At 34.9% G+C, this 21,341-nt stretch overlaps 1 protein-coding gene across 1 annotated transcript in view; it reads right to left on the bottom strand.

Moving 5' to 3' along the window:
- Positions 1-791: 791 nt before the first annotated feature.
- LOC148948454 (uncharacterized) overlaps positions 792-21,341 on the bottom strand; it is a 39,053-nt gene continuing 18,503 nt past the window's right edge. The window contains exons 4-5 of the mRNA XM_089094936.1: positions 2,070-2,257; positions 792-854 (exon numbers count right to left, since the gene is read on the bottom strand). Coding sequence (XP_088951062.1) covers positions 792-854; positions 2,070-2,257 — 251 coding nt within the window. The remainder of the gene's footprint in view (positions 855-2,069; positions 2,258-21,341) is intronic.

The following is a 21,341-nucleotide window of genomic DNA, read 5'->3' as shown; positions in this document are numbered from 1 at the left end:
ATATATTTTAATTACACATGGAATTTCACAAGAATATGCAGTACAGTTTCACGTGGACATTTTAAAAAGCTGGCAAACCTATAAAGTGGTCAAACATGTTTTGAGAGAATAATTGCGACTATATAACACAACCAGACTGGTTTTTGAGGCAACATCCATTTTTTAGGTCCAATCAGAGAGAGTGGAGGCTATTCAATATATGATAACTTGATTTGTACTTGAATTGAAATAAATTTAATGATTTTTATTCGTCCTAGCGGTTTTATATATAAGGTTTATTCCTTACGATTTAACTTTCATAATGTGTTAACATACCATAGATAACGCACTTGATATTATTGACTTTGAATCTATGGATACTTAGTTTTACAATATGAATTCAGACTTCTAAATTGTCTTAATTTATTTAAAAATGAAATCATTTTACATAATCATCCCTTCAGTAATTTCACATTCAGGGGCATCTGCCCACCCCCTCCCCCCCGTAATTTCGAAAAAAATTTCGTATACCCCATCTCCCTTGACTATCCGGATGGAGACCCCTCTTGCCTCCCTACCCACAATAAAAATGCTGGAGCTAGGCCCTGGTTCCGTCAAGCCATGAAGTGAAAACTTTTAACTTTCATAGCTAATTGGCCAATACCCAAAAAGATGTATAACAATATGGGGTGGGATGCTACCATTTCATCTAACTGTCACAAGCACCAAACGTCATTTCGTCGACAAGGAAAATCTGTCAGGACATCGACACGTCAGGACATTGACAGTCATAACATTGACACGACAGGACATCAACATTCATAATCGCTACCCGTCAGAACGTCGACAGTCATATCATCGACACGCCATAACATCTAAAAAAAAATTTAGATGTTATGACGTGTCGACGTTTTGACTGTCGACGTTCTGTCGGTTATTGGTTCTGACAGATTTTCGTTATGAAACAAATTTATAAGTTTATATAATAGTAATAAGTATATAAAAGTTTAGAAACAAATTTCGGCTATATATTTGCAAATCAGGGGGGTGGGGGTAAAGCATAGCATATATTAAATACGTAACCTGACATATCTGATGGGTAGCGATTGTGATTGTCGATCGACTGACGTTCCTTTCATGAACGTCACTCCCTTCATGAAAAATTCCCTTCCCACGAAAAATTATAGAAAGATCCTCCCATGTAACCCCCAACCTCCCTCGCCAGAAAAAAACCCTGAACACGTCTGTATACTTCCCAATAACAAATACTATATATAAATAATGGGCAAAATTCATAGCTTTCAGTCCATTCCACCGGGATTGTGGGGTGTTTAAGTCACCCTTAAAGACATAGTTATTAGATTTTTCGACTATGCTGAAGAAAATGGCTATCTCAAGATTTTTATCGGGTGACTTTGGGAAAAAATGAGCGTGGGAGGGCACAGTAGCCCTCCAATTTTTATGGTCACTTAAAAATGGCACTAGAACATTTAATTTCCATTCGAATGAGCCCTCTTGCGATATTCTAGGACCAATGAGTCGAAACAATAACCCCTGGAAAAAAAACAAATAAACACGCATCCGTGACCTTTCTTCTGGCCAAAAAAATCCTCATTTTTGCAGATGGGGGCTAGAAACCTCTACAGTAGAGTTCTCTGATACGCTGAATCTGATGGTGTGCTTTTCATTAAGATTCTATGACTTTTAGGGGATGTTTTCCCCTTTTTTCTAAAATAAGACGAATTTTTTCAGGCTTGAAACTTTTGATGTGTACGACTAAACTTGATGAAACCTATATATTTGAAATCACCATAAAGATTCGATTTTTTTTATGTATCTATTGGTATCAAAATCCCGTCCTTTAGAGTTTCGGTAACTATTGGGCCGGGTCGCTCCTTACATACAGTTTGTTACCACGAACTGTTTGAAATACACAGCATTTTTTGTAACAGTATTTTCTTAGAGTGGATGGAGAATTTAAAGGGAGATAGCCCAGTCATCCAAAAATGAAAACAAGTAAGTCACGGCAAAATAAAAGGGGACTAAACTGCATGTCTAACAAGGCATCCCAAAAATATTGAAATACTCACTTGCACAGTGGAAGAAAGCCTTTTCTGCGGCAGCTGGGCCATATCAATAGCCGTCACGATCAAGTTGAACGCACTCTGCTCCTCCCTATCAAGCTCCTTAACTGTGAAAAGTGTGCCGTTAGCATCTATGCCAAATTGACTTTCTTCATCCCCTCCAGTTATTTTAAACTCTAATTTTCCATTGTTACCTAAAAGGAATGGTAATCAAATTTAAAAAGTTTACATTTAGCTTTAGATAGGGGCCCGAGGCCGTATCCAGGATTTTTTTTGGGCAGGGGGGGGGGTTTCAAAAGGATTTTTTCAGGGGAGGGGGTACAAAAATAACTCAAAAAGCATAAAAAAAATTTGTACTCATTTTTGTTGCTCTTTTAGGAGACGGACAAACATTGTTTGAGGGAGGGTCAAATCCCCTACCACCCCCCTCCCTTGGATACGGTCCTTAAAGGACTTTGATGGATAGGGTCCTTAAAGTTTCTAATTATATTTTTATTTTTGGACGGATTAAATTTTATGGTTGAGTTTGTAGATTATGGTTGAGTTTGGACTGTTACATAGCCAGAAGCTCCCCTCCCACCCCAATGATGGTAAAACAAATTTCAAAAAAGAGAGCAAAACAAAGTTCTAACCTTTGGAACTAGGAATTAGTTCCTAGTCCAATTTCGTAGATTTTCAAGGAACTAGAGTGCTTAAAGATTGTGTTGGAGGGCATAGCCAGGACAAGGCCAGTGGGACTGTGGGGGATGTGGGGGATAATCTATATAGATCTATAATCTGTATAATAAAATACAGTATATTAATCTATATATACTATATATAATCTATATAATAAATATAGCGAAATATATCGGGATAATGCGTAGCTAGGAATAAGTAATACTAGACTAACAACTACAAGTTTTATTTATTTATTTATTTGTATACTAGTCATATCTAATACTAACTACTTATTACTATTTACTATTTACTTTGGTTTTTTATCACCAATTATATTTACTAATAATTTTAATAATTGCATTTACAATTTATCAGCTATTTAATTATGCTAATGACATCATGGTTGCAGGTACCGCTGCATTCGATCCTGGATAGAAAGATTATCTTGGGCTATGCTAACTACAAGCTCTTGCAATGCACCAGAAATTGGTTAATATTAGCATCATACATGAACCAAAATTGGCTGAAGTTGCATCCAAATTTGGTTGGTATCGGCAAAATTTAACCAAAAATAGGTTGTAAAAAAAAAACTAGGTCTGTGATCTAAAGAAAAAAATTGATATCAGCATACAAACAAAGCATTAACGTTTGTATACATAAGGAAAAAAATCACACACTAATATATACAAATATTTTTTTTTTGTTAAGTAAGAGGCTAATTATTTTCTTACTCGTTTTCTAAGTACAATGTACCGCTAAAATAGAAACATTCCGTTTCTGGTTTATTTTAATTGTATTTATATTCTTTACATATTAAAATTAGCATTAATTATTAAACACTTAAAATACCATATTAAACACTCATATTTTCGTATATATCAATACATTCGATAGTTAATTACTTTAATTACTTTCTCCACTTTTTTTTTAATCACTCCAAAAATAATATCCCACTTAAATTGAAACATTATATTCCTTGCTGGATTATTCTTTCAGACTTAAATACTAAACTGATTATTTTACTTATATCTGATTATTTATAAATTATTAATACTTTGACTCGAGTTAAAAAATTTAAATATACTATTACATCACTTGTTCAATCTTAAAATAAATTAAAACATATTATATGTACACGCCTTATTCAGTGTGGTTACAGAATCATTGCTGAGTCAAAAAGCTTAGATACAGCATTCATCCACATTCGCATCGTGCTTAAAATAGAGAATTTATTTTAAGAAACTCAATAGTAGTAGAAATATGAGAACGGCATTTTTTTTTCAAAGTAAATTTATCAAAAATCAACACTAAAATGTTTTATAACTCTTTTTTTCAATTAACACGCTCAAAATACCAATTTAATTACAATCAAAAGTATTACTACTGTCATAGCAAAGAACTCGCTTTACTAGTTATCGTACTCTTTTATTTTAATATTTATGCACTCGTAGTGCCAACCGTTGTCTGCGGTTGCAGATAAAAGTTCTTTTTTTTTTTTGAAATTCATTAATTTCTTTGCGAGAGATTATGGTTTCGTGCAGACAGGGGTTCTTACATCCTTCCCTCTGGGGTTTGATGTTTCCTATAATAACAATATTTAAAAACATATATAATCAATCCCATAATCATTAAAGCAGTTATGAAATATCCCCAAGTTCAGGCTAATAAGCCTATATAATAAGTGGTTCTTTCCACTTCCGGCTAGGTAAGTCTTTTTTTCCCCGGGGAGTAATTTATTGTTCATTTCTTAGTAACACGAGTTTGCAAATATATTTACAGTTATATGCGCTATGATGTACAAAAAAATCACCTACGTCTATGCGCTACGCACTACGTGTGCTCATTAAAGCAGTTACGTGTGCTCAAGGGTTGTCAAAAACCTGAGACAAGTTTTTTTTTGCATAATACTAGGTTTAACTGTAGTAATTCACATATTCAAGGTTTATTCTTTTCCAAAAGAATATATATCTTTTTTTCAAAATTTTATTCAACAATAGTTAAATTTGCAGCTTGAGAATCAGTTTGAAAAAGCTTGAGATGGAATTTTCTGACTTTTTACCTTCTTGTTGTGCCCTCACCTCAGTAATGTCTATTTGGTGCTTGATCATCATAAACAGCGTCTGGTAGGTTCAACAGCAGTTTTCCTTGTGATTCTGTTCAATCTAATAGGTTTATTAAGAACACGAGACACAACAATATATTATGTATATCTACACTTTTTATTTGTAGCTAAATTCTTCCCATAGGCTTTTCCCTTTATTAAAAAGGAGGTTCTTTTCCAAGGAATATATCCTTATCTCCATATTTCTTTTTTTTTTTTTTACGTACGGTAGTTTTTTTTTTTTTTTTTTTTTTTTTTTTAATAAATATAAGCGAACATAACTGTTTTCGCTTTAACCTCCCAACTTTAAGTGGTCTTGCCTTAAATTTCGACTTCAGCTTGTGTTCATTTGTCACCCAATTTCTTTTACTTCACTTCCGTCTGGGTATATTTTTTTTAACTTAGACGATATGTCTAATTTTTGCAACCTGTATTTGTTTGAAATTATTTAAGTTTCTCCGTCCAAAAGTGTTTGTATTCTAAAAGCACTGTATTTTCCAGTTGATTTTTAGAGCACTTTTAGTTAAGTTTTGCGCCGCATTTTCTAGCCCTCTTTTGTTCATAAAAATGCAATTTTTACGATATACTGGTTGCAAATTTTATTCTAGATTTAATTACGATCCTTTTTGCCAAGAAAAGAAAGAAAATAATCTCATTGGCAAGGCTGAATAGCTTTGAATACGTTGTTCCGTAGTCTGCGATTTACTGATAAGCTTGAATTTGGGAGAATTACAAGAATGAATTTACTCATTGCTGCGAGTTTTTGCTGTTGTGAAAGGTTATATTTTAAATAAAAAGTAGATGCGTTTAGTTTCTGTTAAAGGTTCCACGGCTTGGGATTTGGGTGTTTGGGTTGGCTCAGGTGAAAGCCAATTGTTTAAACTAGGGATCTCCTGTGCCAATTCGTTTTCTCAGATCCAATACATCGCTAGAGTTAAAATTATTATCTTGAACAATGAACTGTGGTTTGCTTGTGACGATGGGTTTAATTTTTGGCTCATTTTTAATGGATTTTGTCCTTGGCTTTTACCTTCTGGTAAGTTTTTAGGTTATAATTTATTTTAGTTTTTTTTTTCGCTTTTCGTTTCCTTTACCTAGCACTCTTTTTGTTTCTAAGCTTATTCTAAGTTTTGCTTAAACCTTTATAGCGCTTCTTTAAAATTTCTTTCTTTTTTTTCTTTACCATTTGTAACTAATAAAAAAAATATTCTCTTAGACTATAACTAATTATAATAAGATTACAGACAGCTTGTACATGTAGTGGCCACATAATGTAAACTCTTGCTGTTTTTCCCTTTATAATTATTTTAAAATTCTTCAAAAACATTTTTTTCAAATTCGACTGAAAGTTTCACCTCAAAGAGTCAAAGGTCAGTAAATGCATTGCATGTACTTAACAACGAGAAACCAGCAGTGATTGAGCTCACTCCAAATTTGCTAGCTTCCAATGACCCTATTTCAGTAAACAATCCTCCTTCGTTTTTTTTTTTTTTACTTATTCCCCCCGAAAAAAATTTTTTTTTTTAATATGCATATAAAAAGAAACGCATTTTAATGCTGATTCTAAATATGTATAATTTAATTAGGTTTAATGCACCCATTTAAGTTACGTGGCCTTACTTATTTTCCTTTTTCTCTGAATTGAAGCCTAATTCGTTTTGTCAATTTCACCGCTCGCGAAGTCTTATCTCAAATTGGAAACAAAATGTGTTGCAGGAACCTACGATGTCACTTCCGATCGGAAATAATAATTTAGCGTTGGAATGTGACGTTCATAATAGATATCTCTTTAGTGGCTTTTACACTCGTTTGATTTTTATTAAATATTTATTTATTTTTATTTTTTTTTTTGTTATTACTGTTTTATTCAAATATTAATCTTCTAGGCGCTGCGCTTGTTCTGCCTTTCTACGTTTCCTGGTCTGAGTTTTGGACTCCAAATTTTTGCTTTTCTTCTTTATAATATCACCTAACGGATGTGGCATTGGTGTTCGGTTATCAGAGAGTTGAAGAAATTCGAAAGAAAGATTGCAAAAATGTATTGTTGATGATTCTACTACTTGGGAATGTATATATTAAACTTGCAAGAAGCTTCACACAGCGGAGTGATGAGAATTTTCCTATCAAGGAAAATTTAGTTAAAAACGCCCTTAAATATACAGAAACTTGAAAATATGGACCAGAAAAAATGCAATTTTCTAAGCATTCAAAAAGTTCCCTTGATTTGCTTTTTCCTGCAATAGTATACAGTGAAACCACCTTAGGAATGGCAAGGGAGCCAAACTTTTTTCGCTATCGAGAAATTTTGTAAAATATGGCAAAAATTGGAAAATTACTTGAAAATAGAGCATCAAAAGAATTTCTTATACGATTATCCCAACATTTAAAGAAACATCTTGACTTTCCATCTTCCTATAATGACCATGTAATTTGCCTTTTTTTAAATATTTTGAGGTTTTCAGGCCCCTCCCCTTCCCATTCCAATGTGTTTCCACGGAGAACATCGTTTCTAAAATCATGTGAACTCTACGGAACTGAATATGCCAAATCAATTAAGTCATGTTTTGATTTTCTTGGAAATTTACCCTCAAGCCGCTTCAAAGATATTTATTCTAAACTTATTTTTTACATTTATTATTATTAAGGAAAAACAACCTGCTCAAGGGAAAAAACAATCCTTCTTTGGTGTGCAGCTCCTCTTTGACCAGCCTATCTCTTAAATACATTTCCTGTGCATGTACTTAATCTAGACCAGGGGCGTATCAAGGATTTTTTTTGGGTGGGGGGGCGTGGTTACAAAAGGATTTTTTCGGAGGAGAGTACAAAAAAATTGCTTATATTCGCTTTTGTTACGTTTTTACAAGTCGGACAAATATTTCAGGGGAGGGGGTAAAAACCCCCTACCCTCCCCACTGGATAAGGCCTTGACCTAGGCACATGCGCTTGAAAGGGTTGTACAAACTCTTTTACTGGTACTGGTGCAATATGCGGGCCCACCGCTATAAACTGCATCAAGGAAACCAGTCACGAAACCCGTCAAACGGGATATTTGCAAGAGACTGCTATAGGTAAATGATTGCAAAGCGTTGTTTCTCAATGATTTACAATATTTAAACGATTGTTCTTTGTTTTTTGTTTTTTTTTGGGGGGGGTGAAAGGTACCTAGGTTAGGTTACGTATTTAATATATGCTATGCTTTACCCCCTCCCTAATTTTTGGCTCATTTAAACTAGGGATCTCCTGTGCCAATTCGTTTTCTCAGATCCAATACATCGCTAGAGTTAAAATTATTATCTTGAACAATGAACTGTGGTTTGCTTGTGACGATGGGTTTAATTTTTGGCTCATTTTTAATGGATTTTGTCCTTGGCTTTTACCTTCTGGTAAGTTTTTAGGTTATAATTTATTTTAGTTTTTTTTTTCGCTTTTCGTTTCCTTTACCTAGCACTCTTTTTGTTTCTAAGCTTATTCTAAGTTTTGCTTAAACCTTTATAGCGCTTCTTTAAAATTTCTTTCTTTTTTTTCTTTACCATTTGTAACTAATAAAAAAAATATTCTCTTAGACTATAACTAATTATAATAAGATTACAGACAGCTTGTACATGTAGTGGCCACATAATGTAAACTCTTGCTGTCTTTCCCTTTATAATTATTTTAAAATTTTTCAAAAACATTTTTTTCAAATTCAACTGAAAATTTCACCTCAGAGAGTCAAAGGTCAGTAGATGCATTGCTTGTACTTAACAACGATAGACCAGCAGTTATTGAGCTCACTCCAAATTTGCTAGCGTCATATGACCATATTTTAGAAGACAATCCCACTTTTTTTGACTGATCTCCCCCGAAAAAAAATATTTTTTTTTCAATATAACTATCAAAAGAATTGCATTTTAATGCTGATTTTAAATATGTATAATTTAATTAGGTTTACTACACCCATTTAAGTTACGTGGCCTTACTTATTTTCCTTTTTCTCTGAATTGAAGCCTAATTCGTTTTGTCAATTTCACCGCTCGCGAAGTCTTATCTGAAATTGGAAACAAAATGTGTTGCAGGAACCTACGATGTCACTTCCGATCTGAAATAATAATTTAGCGTTGGAATGTGACGTTCATAATAGATATTTCTTTAGTGGCTTTTATACTCGTTTTATTTTTATTTAATATTTATTTTTTATTTTTTTTTTTTTGCTATTAGTGTTTTATTCAAATATTAATCTTCTAGGCGCTGCGCTTGTTCTGCCTTTCTACGTTTCCTGGTCTGAGTTTTGGACTCCAAATTTTTGCTTTTCTTCTTTATAATATTCGCAAGTTTTTCCGTGATTTCTATAGTGTGGTTTGCAAGGCTCTGAGTCCGAGTGCTGTTTTGTTGCCTCGTCAAATCTCTTTAATCGTTGTTTCTCTTGATGTTTGGCCTTCTTCATGAGTGTTTTAGCGACTTGTGCTGCCGACAAAGGAACTTCTTCCTGCCCCTTTGGTTTCCTCACTGTTCTCCAAAATTTTTCGCTCAAAGAAGGTTTTCTTGACGATGGCCCAGGTTTAGCTATATCGCTTTCTGTCTAAAAATTTTCTGTGTCACATTCTGTTACCTCGCGTCTGGTAGATGGCATTTGTTCCAAAAGTCATTTTTGCGCTAAGACTGTAGGTGAGTCTAGCGTATGAAAATCAGATAATTCTTTGGTTTCTTTCAATTTTTCTTCCTCTTTGGATTTAACCTCTGGTTTATTATGTCTTAAACCAGTAGGTTGTGTTTGAGGCTCTTCTATGTCACTTACATCGCTCGTATCCGATGTATATTGAACTTTTCTTTTTTTTCTTGTTTGTTGTGGAAAGTTTGCAGCCAAGTCTGTGCTAAATATTCCTTCCACTTCTCCCAACTGTTGTGGTCGTTAAAAAGATCATAAAATTCATATGGTCTTCTGATATATACTGGTGAGATCGTTTCTTCTATTTCTTCTTCTGTAAATATAGACTCTGTTTTCCCCGGTTTTCAAAAATATACTTTTTTCAATCTATTATGGTGTATTACTTCTTCCTTTTCCTTATGCCAATGTTTTGGAACATATGTTAAGTTTTTTCGTAGAATTTTTGTAATCCCATAAGGTCCGTCCCATCTTGGTTTTAACTTTTTTGTTACTTCTGGATTCGTTTTTTGAACATAAACAAAATATCCTTGACAGTAACTCTTTTTATTTTTCCTTTTTCTGCCACATTTTCTTTTTGTTCTGTTTTCGCATCTTCCAGATTGTCTTTAAGTTGTTCCATAGATTTTTTCATTCGCATCACTATTTTAGCTTATATTGGTCTAAGTTGTAATATATTCTGTCATTTTCTATTTCATTTAAACAAATTCTGGGATCTCTTATATGTTGCAAAAAAAATGGCGTTTCTTTTAAGTACGTGAAAAAGCCGTATTTATTGCAAAGACTACAATTGGTAAATGTTCATCCCAATTTTCCTCTCTTGAATGTATTCCTAGCATGTAAGCTAATTCCCTATGCTTACTTTCAACTTTCCTATTAGCTGCTGTAAGGTAGGACGAGGTAAACCATCGTCTAACCCCCAGATATTCTGTAATTTCGTCTAATAATTTGGCTCTAAAACATGGCCCATTGTCGGTAAGTAAAACTATAGGGATAACCCCGTGTTCCAAAAATAAACAATTTACCAAAACTTTCGCAATGGTTTTTGTCTTTTCATCTTTAATTGGAAAAGCGTATAAATATGAATTAAAATGGTCGACTATGGTAAGTACACACCTGTTTCCTTTCCTGGAAACTGGTAAACTTCCCCCTGATCCCCAAATGTCTATTGACATTATTTCTCCTACCCCTGAAGGGGTGGGGTATTGACCTAATTCAGCCCTAGGGGTCTTTGGTGGCGACTTTTGTTTGGCGTACTCTTGGCAGCTTTGTATAAAAGCTTTTACTTTTGAGTACATTTTTGGAAACTAAAAATTTCCCTTCAGTCTCCCCATAGTTTTTGCTTCTCCCATGTGACAGCCAATCGTTGCATGTGCCATCTGTAAAACTTCTCCTTCCAGAGATTTTGGAATTACTGGAATAATTTTTAAGACATTTTTTCTATATTCTTGCGATGGTCTATGGTATCTTACTAGAAGATTTTTACTTTCGTCCAGATCAAAATTATCTAGTTCACTTGAAAAATGTTTAAAGTGCTCTGGCAGTTGCGTTCCTTTTGATAAAAAGGATTTCATTGCTAAACAAAAATCGTCTTTATTTTGATGCTTTCAAATATTCTCATTAGACAGTATTTCTACCCCTTCCAGTTCGTTCTGGATGGTTGCTATCACATTTTCTTTCTTATCTGGATTTCGTGATAAATAGTCTGTAAAATATTTGTACGGCCCTGTATATATATTTGAGAATATGAATATGCTTGCAGATGCAGTATCCACCGTTTCAGCCGGGCTGAAGTATTTTGCATCGTATGTAGCCAAACTAATGATTTTTGGTCTACTCTTAATATAAATTTTTTTCCAAGTAAAAATTGTCGAAAATATTCTGTAAATACTATAACTGCCAAACACTCCCTTTCAACGGTCGAGTATTTTTTTCCTGCTTCCGTCAGTGACCTACTGGCGTATTGAACTATTGATTCTACTCCTTCAGAATTAATGTTTAATAATATGGCCCCTATACCGTACCCCGAAGCATCTGTTTGCAAACAGAAGTCTTGTGACAAATCTGGTAATTTAAGTATTGGTGCCTGTAATAATTGCATTTTTATTTCATTTAGCGCTTGTTTTGCGTCCTCTGGGCATTCGAATTTACCTGATTTCTTTAAAAGGTTCGTCAAAGGTTGTGCTATTGTGGCATAATTTTTAATATATCGTCTGAAATAGCTTAATAACCCATAAACTGATCTGCAGCTTTTTTGATCTTTAGGAGGCTAGAAATTCTCTATGACTGTAAATTTTTCTGGATTTGGTGAAATAGTACCTTGGTTTATCAGTGTCCAAGAAATACTAATTTTGGTACTACTATTTTTAATTTTTCTGGTTTTAATTTTAAGCCTGCTTTTTCAAACTTTTCCAGTATTTTTCTAAGTCCAACCAAGTGGTCTTCCAAGTTTTCATTAAAAAAAATTACATCATCTAAATAAGCCAAGGTATCTTTTTCTCTTCCTGGTTCGATATCTTTTAACACCAAATTCATTAGCCTACTGAAACAATTTGGACTAAATGATAAGCCAAATGGCATCCGTTGAAATGTGAACGTTCTGCCATCGTCTAAGATTACTGTAGCCTTATGCTTAGTTTCTGCATCTAAAGCGATTTGCCAATATCCTGCTATTAAATCGAAACTAGTGTAATATTTTGAACCCCCTAACGCATCTAAAATCGAATCAATTCTTGGTAACTTCATTACGTCTTTAACCGTGACGGCGTTTAGTGCTCTAAAGTCTATACATAGTCTCCAGGTACCATCTTTTTTTCTGACTATCACTAATGGAAAGCACCAATCACTAATGCTTTCTTTAATTATACCCTGATCTTCCATTTCTTTTATTTGGCTTTCTAGCCATGGCTTTAAATGATAAGGTGTTTTATACGGTGACTTTTTGATTGGAGCGCCCTCTGTTGATATCTTGTGCGTGATTATGTGAGTTAATCCGTAATCTGATTTGTGTCTTGCAAAAGTCTATTTAAAATCACAAAGAATATTTTCTACCCTAGTTTTTACGTTTTCCGGTAAATATTTTAAATCAAATTATTACAAAAAATCAGTTTTCGTCATTCCATAATCTTCTTGTGGTTGCGGTTTTACTGAGGATAAATGTTCGTGGCTAGTGAAATTTACGCTTAATTCTGGACTGTTTAGATATTTTATTTCTGAATTTGAAATCTTTTCTATTGATCCAAGTTCTACCTGGTTCAGTTTTATTTTATCATTACTTAGATTTGATAGTTTTAAGTATGTTATACCATTTTCAATTTTTATAACTTTATTTTCCACAAAAATCATTGGGTATTCTTTTATGGTGTACCCCCCTATCACGGCATCCATCGTTTTAACCTTTTCATCATTTTCATTTAATGTAGCTAGAACTTGAGCTGTCGTTCCCCCTTCTATTGTATTTTTTCCGCTTATTTTTAGGTTATAATTCGAATCTTCACTTTCTTTATTTGTTGTTACGCAAATTTGCCTATTACTTTCATTTGCCTGGTTTATCGTGATTGTATTGGATATGGGCTCCCATACAATCCCATATTTTCTTATGGCATCTACTCCTAGAATACAAGGAAATGGTAGCTGCTTGCATATTATTACTGTTACTGTTATTTCTTTATCCCCTGCACTAAATTTTAGCGGACATTCTCCCAAAATTGTCAGCTTATGCCCTGTCACTGATGTTAGGGTATTTTGGCATCTGCTTACTCGGTTTTTGACACTAGGAGGAAATCTATTAAAGACTTCCTCTCGAATTAATGATTTAGATGCACCTGTATCTAGTAAACATGGTAAATTTTGAAAACACTCAATTTTAAAACAACGCAGAATCGGTAGATTATTATTATTCGCATTTGTATCACAACATTGTAAACTATATAAGGGTCTTTGTAATGAAACAGCTCTGTCGACCCATACAGGCTGGTTTCTTTGTTTAAATGCCCACTGTTTGGCCAAAAATGTCTGTGATTATCCCAGTTTTCTTCAGCGCTGCTGCTTTGACCCTGGGTATTGTTAACCGTGTGCCTTCTAGGCCTAAATTCAGGAATATTATTAGGTGTTTGCCAAGTATTATTTGTTCCCTGTCTTCTTAAATTTCTGTCCCCCTGCGTTCTGAATTGGTTTTTTTTCTTGTACGTCTGGGCTTCCTTTCGTATTCTATGCCAGCAATCTGCTGCATAGCGGTTTGGTTTGCTACAATAATAGCAATAAAATGTTCTCTTAATTTGTTTGTTTATTTCTTGGTTATTTCTAAATATTTTTGATCTGCCCTTGTTGGTTCCCCAACTATCTGTCTTTGGTGGGGAAGGATGCCCATATTTTCTATATTTATTAGTTGCTAGTGTCTAAAGGTCATGGAATTTGTCATCTATCTCCCTAGACGGTAACCTTCGGCCTCCATCACGTCTTTTTGGTTCACGATTCGGCTCTTCAAAGTTCACCCTTTTCTGTCCTCTTTCATATTTTATATTTTCTTGGGCTCCTGTGTTATTTATTGACATCTGGTCAAACTTTTTCATAGCCTCGTCAATTTTTACCTCTGTTTCGACTAGTATTATAGCCTACTCTAAATTTTCAGGTTTTTGCGATAATATTAGTCTTAATAACTTTTTTGGTGACCCTTGGGTAAAAGTATGTAGTTGTACTTTCTCTACTGTCTCGTCATTTCCGCCGTTTTTTAATTAAAAACACACAAATATAAAAAATTAGTCTCGTTGTATTTGAGGTAACTAATGTCACTTCCTTTGCTCTTAAACTCTTTAAGATGATTGTATATAGAGAACTTGTTTTAAAATACCATTTCATAGTAAGAATATCCTTTGGTTTTCTTTTATTAGGGGGCTTAAAGTGTTCAAGGGCGATTCCCTTTAATCTGGTTGCAACACATTGTTCTTTGACCTTATCTTCAAACGACTCTGTTAGTTCGTCGAAAATTTCTAACTTTTCGATCAATTCATCTAAATCTGACATTCCCGCGGATTCCGGTATAATTTTGGCAATTTCGAGTACTGTTGATAGGGAAGTCATTTTTTCCTCTGGTAATGCCATTTTATTTCAATCTACTATTTGTATTTAGCCTTCTCGACCCAGTTTTTCTAGCGACCACCAGTTGTTGTAAGGCGTTATTTGTGGTATTTGGGGGTTGTAGTCGTAGATGCCTTTATTCTCCCTTTATGGGGGAGATAAACTCTGGCTTTAAGGTAATTGAACTTTGGTAGCGTGCCTTAGGCTATGACCGAACTAATGAGGCGTACCGACTGAGTATGTTCGAGAGGCTAAAAAAGATCGTAGAGAGTTCGTCTAAAATACAATACTTTTATTCATTTATCAGATAATAAAATTGGATATATTCTGGCTACTGGGACTGGCTGTCCCAAGTAGCCCACAAGTCACAATAAAACAACAATAAAATATAAATTAGACACTTACGATTATAAAGCAAGGTCCCAAAGTATTGCTAAAACAACGGACCACAGGCCAGTCCGGCATATAGTTAGTTAGAGATTTTTCCTTCCGATAAAATGTATCTTTTATACATTTTTCTCAACCACACCTTCCCACGTAAATGCTAGAAAGTGGTAATTTCTTAATTTCCCGTTAAACAGAGCTTAGCAGGATATGTTTCTTATCTTAATAAAAAAGTGGTATTTTGAAACTTCATATTTGCGTCATATATATTTTTACTAAATTAATAATTAACTAATATTAGAAAGCTTTACCACATTGTTAGACATGCAGTTTAGTCCCCTTTTATTTTGCCGTGACTTACTTGTTTTCATTTTTGGATGACTGGGCTATCTCCCTTTAAATTTTCCATCCACTCTAAGAAAATACTGTTACAAAAAATGCTGTGTATTTCAAACAGTTCGTGGTAACAAACTGTATGTAAGGAGCGACCCGGCCCAATAGTTACCGAAACTCTAAAGGACGGGATTTTGATACCAATAGATACATAAAAAAAATCGAATCTTTATGGTGATTTCAAATATATAGGTTTCATGAAGTTTAGTCGTACCCATCAAAAGTTACGAGCCTGAGAAAATTTGTCTTATTTTAGAAAAAAGAGGAAAAACACACTAAAATTCATAGAATCTTAATGAAAAGCACACCATCAGATTCAGCGTATCAGAGAACTATACTGTAGAGGTTTCTAGCCCCTATCTGCAAAAATGTGGATTTTTTTGGCCAGAAGAAAGGTCACGGATGCGTGTTTATTTGTTTTTTTTCCAGGGGTTATTGTTTCGACCCATTGGTCCTAGAATATCGCAAGAGGGCTCATTCGAATGGAAATTAAATGTTCTAGTGCCATTTTTAAGTGACAATAAAAATTGGAGGGCTACTGTGCCCTCCCACGCTCATTTTTTCCCAAAGTCACCTGATAAAAATCTTGAGATAATCATTTTCTTCAGCATAGTCGAAAAATCTAATAACTATGTCTTTAAGGGCGATTTAAACCCCCACAGTCCCCGGGGAAAGGACTGAACGCTATGAACTTTGCCCATTATTTATATATAGTATTTGTTATTGGGAAGTATACAGACGTGTTCAGGGTTTTTTTCTGGCGAGGGAGGTTGGGGGTTACATGGGAGGATCTTTCTATAATTTTTCGTGGGAAGGGAATTTTTCATGAAGGGAGTGACGTTCATGAAAGGAACGTCAGTCGATCGACAATCACAATCGCTACCCATCAGATATGTCAGGTTACGTATTTAATATATGCTATGCTTTACCCCCACCCCCCTGATTTGCAAATTTATAGCCGAAATTTGTTTCTAAACTTTTATATACTTATTACTATTATATAAACTTATAAATTTGTTTCAAAACGAAAATCCGTCAGAACCAATAACCGACAGAACGTCGAAAGTCAAAACGTCGACACGTCATAACATCTAAATTTTTTTTAAATGTTATGGCGTGTCGATGATATGACTGTCGACGTTCTGACGGGTAGCGATTATGAATGTTGATGTCCTGTCGTGTCAATGTTATGACTGTCAATGTCCTGACGTGTCGATGTCCTGACTGATTTTCCTTGTCAACGAAATGACGTTCAGTGCCTGTGACGGTTAGATGAAAAGGTAGCATCCCACCCCATATTGTTATACATCTTTTTGGGTATTGGCCAATTAGCTATGAAAGTTAAAAGTTTTCACTTCATGGCTTGACGGAACCAGGGCCTAGCTCCAGCATTTTTATTGTGGGTAGGGAGGCAAGAGGGGTCTCCATCCGGATAGTCAAGGGGCATGGGCTATACGAAATTTTTTTCGACATTATTGGGGGGGAGGGGTGGGGATATGCCCCTGAGCTTGAAATTACTGGAGGGATGACTATGTAAAATGATTTTATTTGGAAATATATTAAGACAATTGACAAGACTGAACACATTGTATATCGATGTATCCATAGATTCAAAGTCAATAATATAAAATGCGTTATCCATGGTGTGTTAAAAAATTATGAAAATTTAATCGTAACGCATGAGCATTATATACAAAATCTCAAGGACGAATGAAAATCACTCCTTTTATTTCAATCCAATTACCAATCAAGTTATCGTATATGGAGTAGCCTCCACTCTCTCTGATTGGCCCTAAAAAATGGATGTTGCCTCAAAAACCAGTCTGGTTGTGTTATATAATCGCAATTATTCTCTCAAAACATGTTTGACCACTTTATAGGTTTGCCAGCTTTTTAAAATGTCCAGGTGAAACTATACTGTATATTCTTGTGAAATTCCATGTGTAATTGAAATATTTAGCAATAACCAGTCTGATTGTCTTATACAATCTTGACTATAGTTTCAAAACATGTTTGACCACTTTATAGATTTGCTCGCTTTTTTACAATGTGCACGTGAAACTGTACTGCATATTCTTGTGTAATCCCATGTGTACTTTCAACCAATATCAAAAACCAGTCTGATTGTCTTATACAATCTCGACTATACTCTCAAAACGTGTTTGACCACTTTATGGGTTTGCCAGCTTTTTAAAATGTCCAGGTGAAACTGTACTGTATATTCTTGTGAAATTCCATGTGTAATTGAAATATTTAGCAATAACCAGTCTGATTGTCTTATACAATCTTGACTATAGTTTCAAAACATGTTTGACCACTTTATAGATTTGCTCGCTTTTTTACAATGTGCACGTAAAACTGTACTGCATATTCTTGTGTAATTCCATGTGTACTTTCAACCAATAGAAAAAACCAGTCTGATTGTCTTATACAATCTCGACTATACTCTCAAAACGTGTTTGACCACTTTATGGGTAAAGGATTTGTCGCTTTTTACAATGTGCACGTGAAACTGTACTGCATATTCTTGTGTAATTCCATGTGTAATTCATATTCCCTATGGCCTTACTACTAATAACCCAAAATAGGTGTTTTTCAAAACCTAGGCAGGAGCAAAAAACTAAGGGGGCAAAAACGTCCTATCCCCTTATGTACCGGCGTTAGAACTAGCTCACGGGCTTCATCGCAGCGTGAAATTTAAAGGTTCAATTCAAAACTGTTGATCATTCAAGCTTAGTTTTTGGTAGATTTTCAGTTGAAAAGTTTTTAGTTTTAGTTAGTTTGTTTTCGCAATAATGAGTATATGTGAGTATATGTGATGGACAAAAATGTGAGTAATGTGATGGAGTATATGTGAGGAATATAATAAACCTCCAGTTAGGGGCTTTGGACCACAATTTTTGCAATGGTACCGCTTTATGCTTCCAAACTCTTCCAATTAAGAAGTGGTACCTAAAGTGCCGTTTTTAGTGCTATATGGCACTTTTGGATGTTAAAATTGATAAAAAGCACGCAGATATGTGTAATAGGTTTAAAACGAGCGATTAGGCATCTCTCCATGGTACTTTGGTTGCATGCTAGGCTTTTAGCAAAAAAAGAAGAAAAAAAACGGGAGACAGATCAGTGGTACCGATGAAAAAAGTGATTTTCCTTTTTGTTCAAGGAGGGGGACTGTAATTTCCCTGTTCTAGGTTTTCGACCTTGCTGATTCCAATAGTACACTTTTTATTTTGATCGGACGCCATTTTCGAGGGTTTTAATTGCCATAAATTTCTTTCCGCAATAAACTTTTAAATTATAGAAACTAACAAAAAATGTATTTAAAAAAAGCAATTGTAAAAGTCAAAAGATAATTTTTGTGCATAAATTTCTGCGTGTTCATTTTGCAGACAAGAAAGCTCAACTTATTTAAAACTAATAGCATATTTCCCCGTACCTTAAAGCAAATAGATATGAGAAATAGCTTTTGAATGAGCCATTAAGAATCTCTTTATGATGTTCTGGTAGCCAGCTAGACCTGTTGAAAAAGAAAAAAAACAAACAACAACAACAAAACGGGAGACAGAACAGTGCTACCGATGCAAAAAATTGATTTTCCTTGTTGTTCAGGGAGGGGGACTGTAACTTCCCTGTACAAGATTTTAACCATGTTGATTCCAATAGTGTACTTGCCATTTTGATCTGACGCCATTTTCGAGGGGTGTGGGGCTTTTTTCGAAATCACCACAAAACTCTTTTCGCAATAAACTTTTACTTTTGAGACAAACCAATATAATAGTTAACGTTTTTGAGTCAGTGTCAGATGGGATTTTTTTTTCACTAGGCAGTTTTTTTCAAAACGCGTTTTTTAACTTTAGGTTACTATGAGTGGTCGCTCGCTCTTTACTAATCTGCAGCTACTGTTGCAACCGTGACACCTTGCCTGGGAATACTTTGACAAAAGAGCCTACAGAATGGCGGAAAAAAAAACAGCGGATACAGATATTCCCGATACGATACATGCGATACCAATACGCACGATACCGATACGCATGATATTGATAGGCCCGATAGTAGTATTGATACAACATCTCCAAGCGTAGTGTCCCCCCATATAGCTATAACGATTACAAGCGGGGTATCTTCCATATAGCTGTAATGATTCCGAGCAGAGTGTCTCCCACCAATACAAGCAGACAGTGTATTGACCGGATTCAACTACCGTGAAAATTCGTGCTGATCTATGTTCAAAGTGCGTGATTTTTTCATGGTAGTGATTCGTTTTCTTTCTATGAAATTGTAAAATTTTGTCTATAATTTAACTTTTTAGGCGTGGTTGAATTATGTTTAACCTTGAACACGGATATGAAAACTCCGACAGTGAATTATATTATCAGTTCAGAATTGGCATTTGAAATATTATAATGATGCATTCAAACAAAAGGAATATTGACGAAAGCTACACGCAAGAAGTAAGTTATTCTTTTATATTCATAGTGGGTAAAGAAATTAATTTTACTAGAATTTATACAGACCCTATTATAGTTAACAGATTGCTAAATATTTTTTGAACCTGGATCTCCAGAGGCTCCAGGGCTTCAATGCTTCAAATATGCATTTCTTGTGGCAGATCACAAGCCTCTGCAAAAGGAAGCTAGTAAGACACTGTCAAAAGGAAGCTAGTAAGACACTAGTAATGGGAGTCCAAATTTCACTAAAGTAGATTTTAATTGTTTAAATGATCAATATCCAGTAACACTTAATGTGATCCTATCCTATCCAATGACTCTATCACCAGAGGACGAGTTGGCCATTAAAACTGAGAAAATATGTTGGGTTTGTAAGGGGGAATTTGTTGAGGGTAATGGGAAAGAGGGAAAGGGGGCACGGGGAAAGGGGGTAAAGGGATGGTCCGCGACCACGATCATTTGGGCAATCCGATTGTATCGGGATTGAGCAATTTTCGTGGAGTGGCCCATCAATCATGTAATTTAAATGATAGTCAACAATTGTTTCTACCTGTTTATAAACACAATTCCAGCTATGACATGAAATTTATTTTACCGGCATTGGCATGATTGCAACGAGGTGGAGTTGTAGATGGCGCATTGGTAGACGGTTCTTTTTTCTATAATAAAATACCCAAGTCATCAGAAAAGCTGCTGCTCTTAGAATTCAAATGGCAAATAATAGATAACGATTGATGAGGACTGATGGTTCTCTTTCAAGATTTTTTTCATGAAAAACAAACTTTTTTTTTAGGATTTTCCAGAGCTACCCCTACCCATTAAGAAGATAAGAAAGGGTGAAGCGACTCCGGTGGTCAGTTCAAGCAGACCGACGGTTATACAACATGGTCGTAGGTTGAATCCATTAATACAATCAACATTAACCGTAAACCGCCCAATAGCCAACTATCCAGCTGACGCATCCAACATCCACAACGATATGCCACAGCCATCCGGACCCATCATAAACCAGCCAACTTTCGTCAGGTCAACTACCCCACCCAACATGCAAACCAAACTTTCAGCCCATAAAGCTGATATAGTGATGCAACCAGGCGCCTCTCTCCGTTACCAATTAAGAAAAATTGTATCTTCTCTCTCTCTCTCTCTTGTCTCTGTATATATCTATCCCAGTGTGCGTTTTATAAAAAAAAAACAAGAAAAAAACCTCAATGTCAATGTTAGGATCTAGCATGAATTAAGAATTTAAAAAAAAGTAATAAAAGGGTAGCGGTTCTACAGATTTAGGTCATTAAACACTGAACATAATTTTTTTCAGCTTAATTGAAGTGTCACATCACCATATAAAAAAAATATGACATAATTTCTCTTTCTTAAACCAGGCTAGACTCGAAGAATCATATTTAACGCACACACACACACACCACACACACACACACACACACACACACACACACACACACACACACACACACACACACACACACACACACACACACACACACACACACACACACACACACACACACACACACACACACACACACACACACACACACACACACACACACACA

The sequence above is a fragment of the Artemia sp. Qi Xiang Cuo genome, chromosome 9, assembly GCF_049724085.1.
Source record: "Artemia sp. Qi Xiang Cuo chromosome 9, ASM4972408v1, whole genome shotgun sequence".
NCBI lineage: Eukaryota > Metazoa > Arthropoda > Branchiopoda > Anostraca > Artemiidae > Artemia > Artemia sp. Qi Xiang Cuo.
This window is presented reverse-complemented; position numbering and strand designations above follow the sequence as displayed.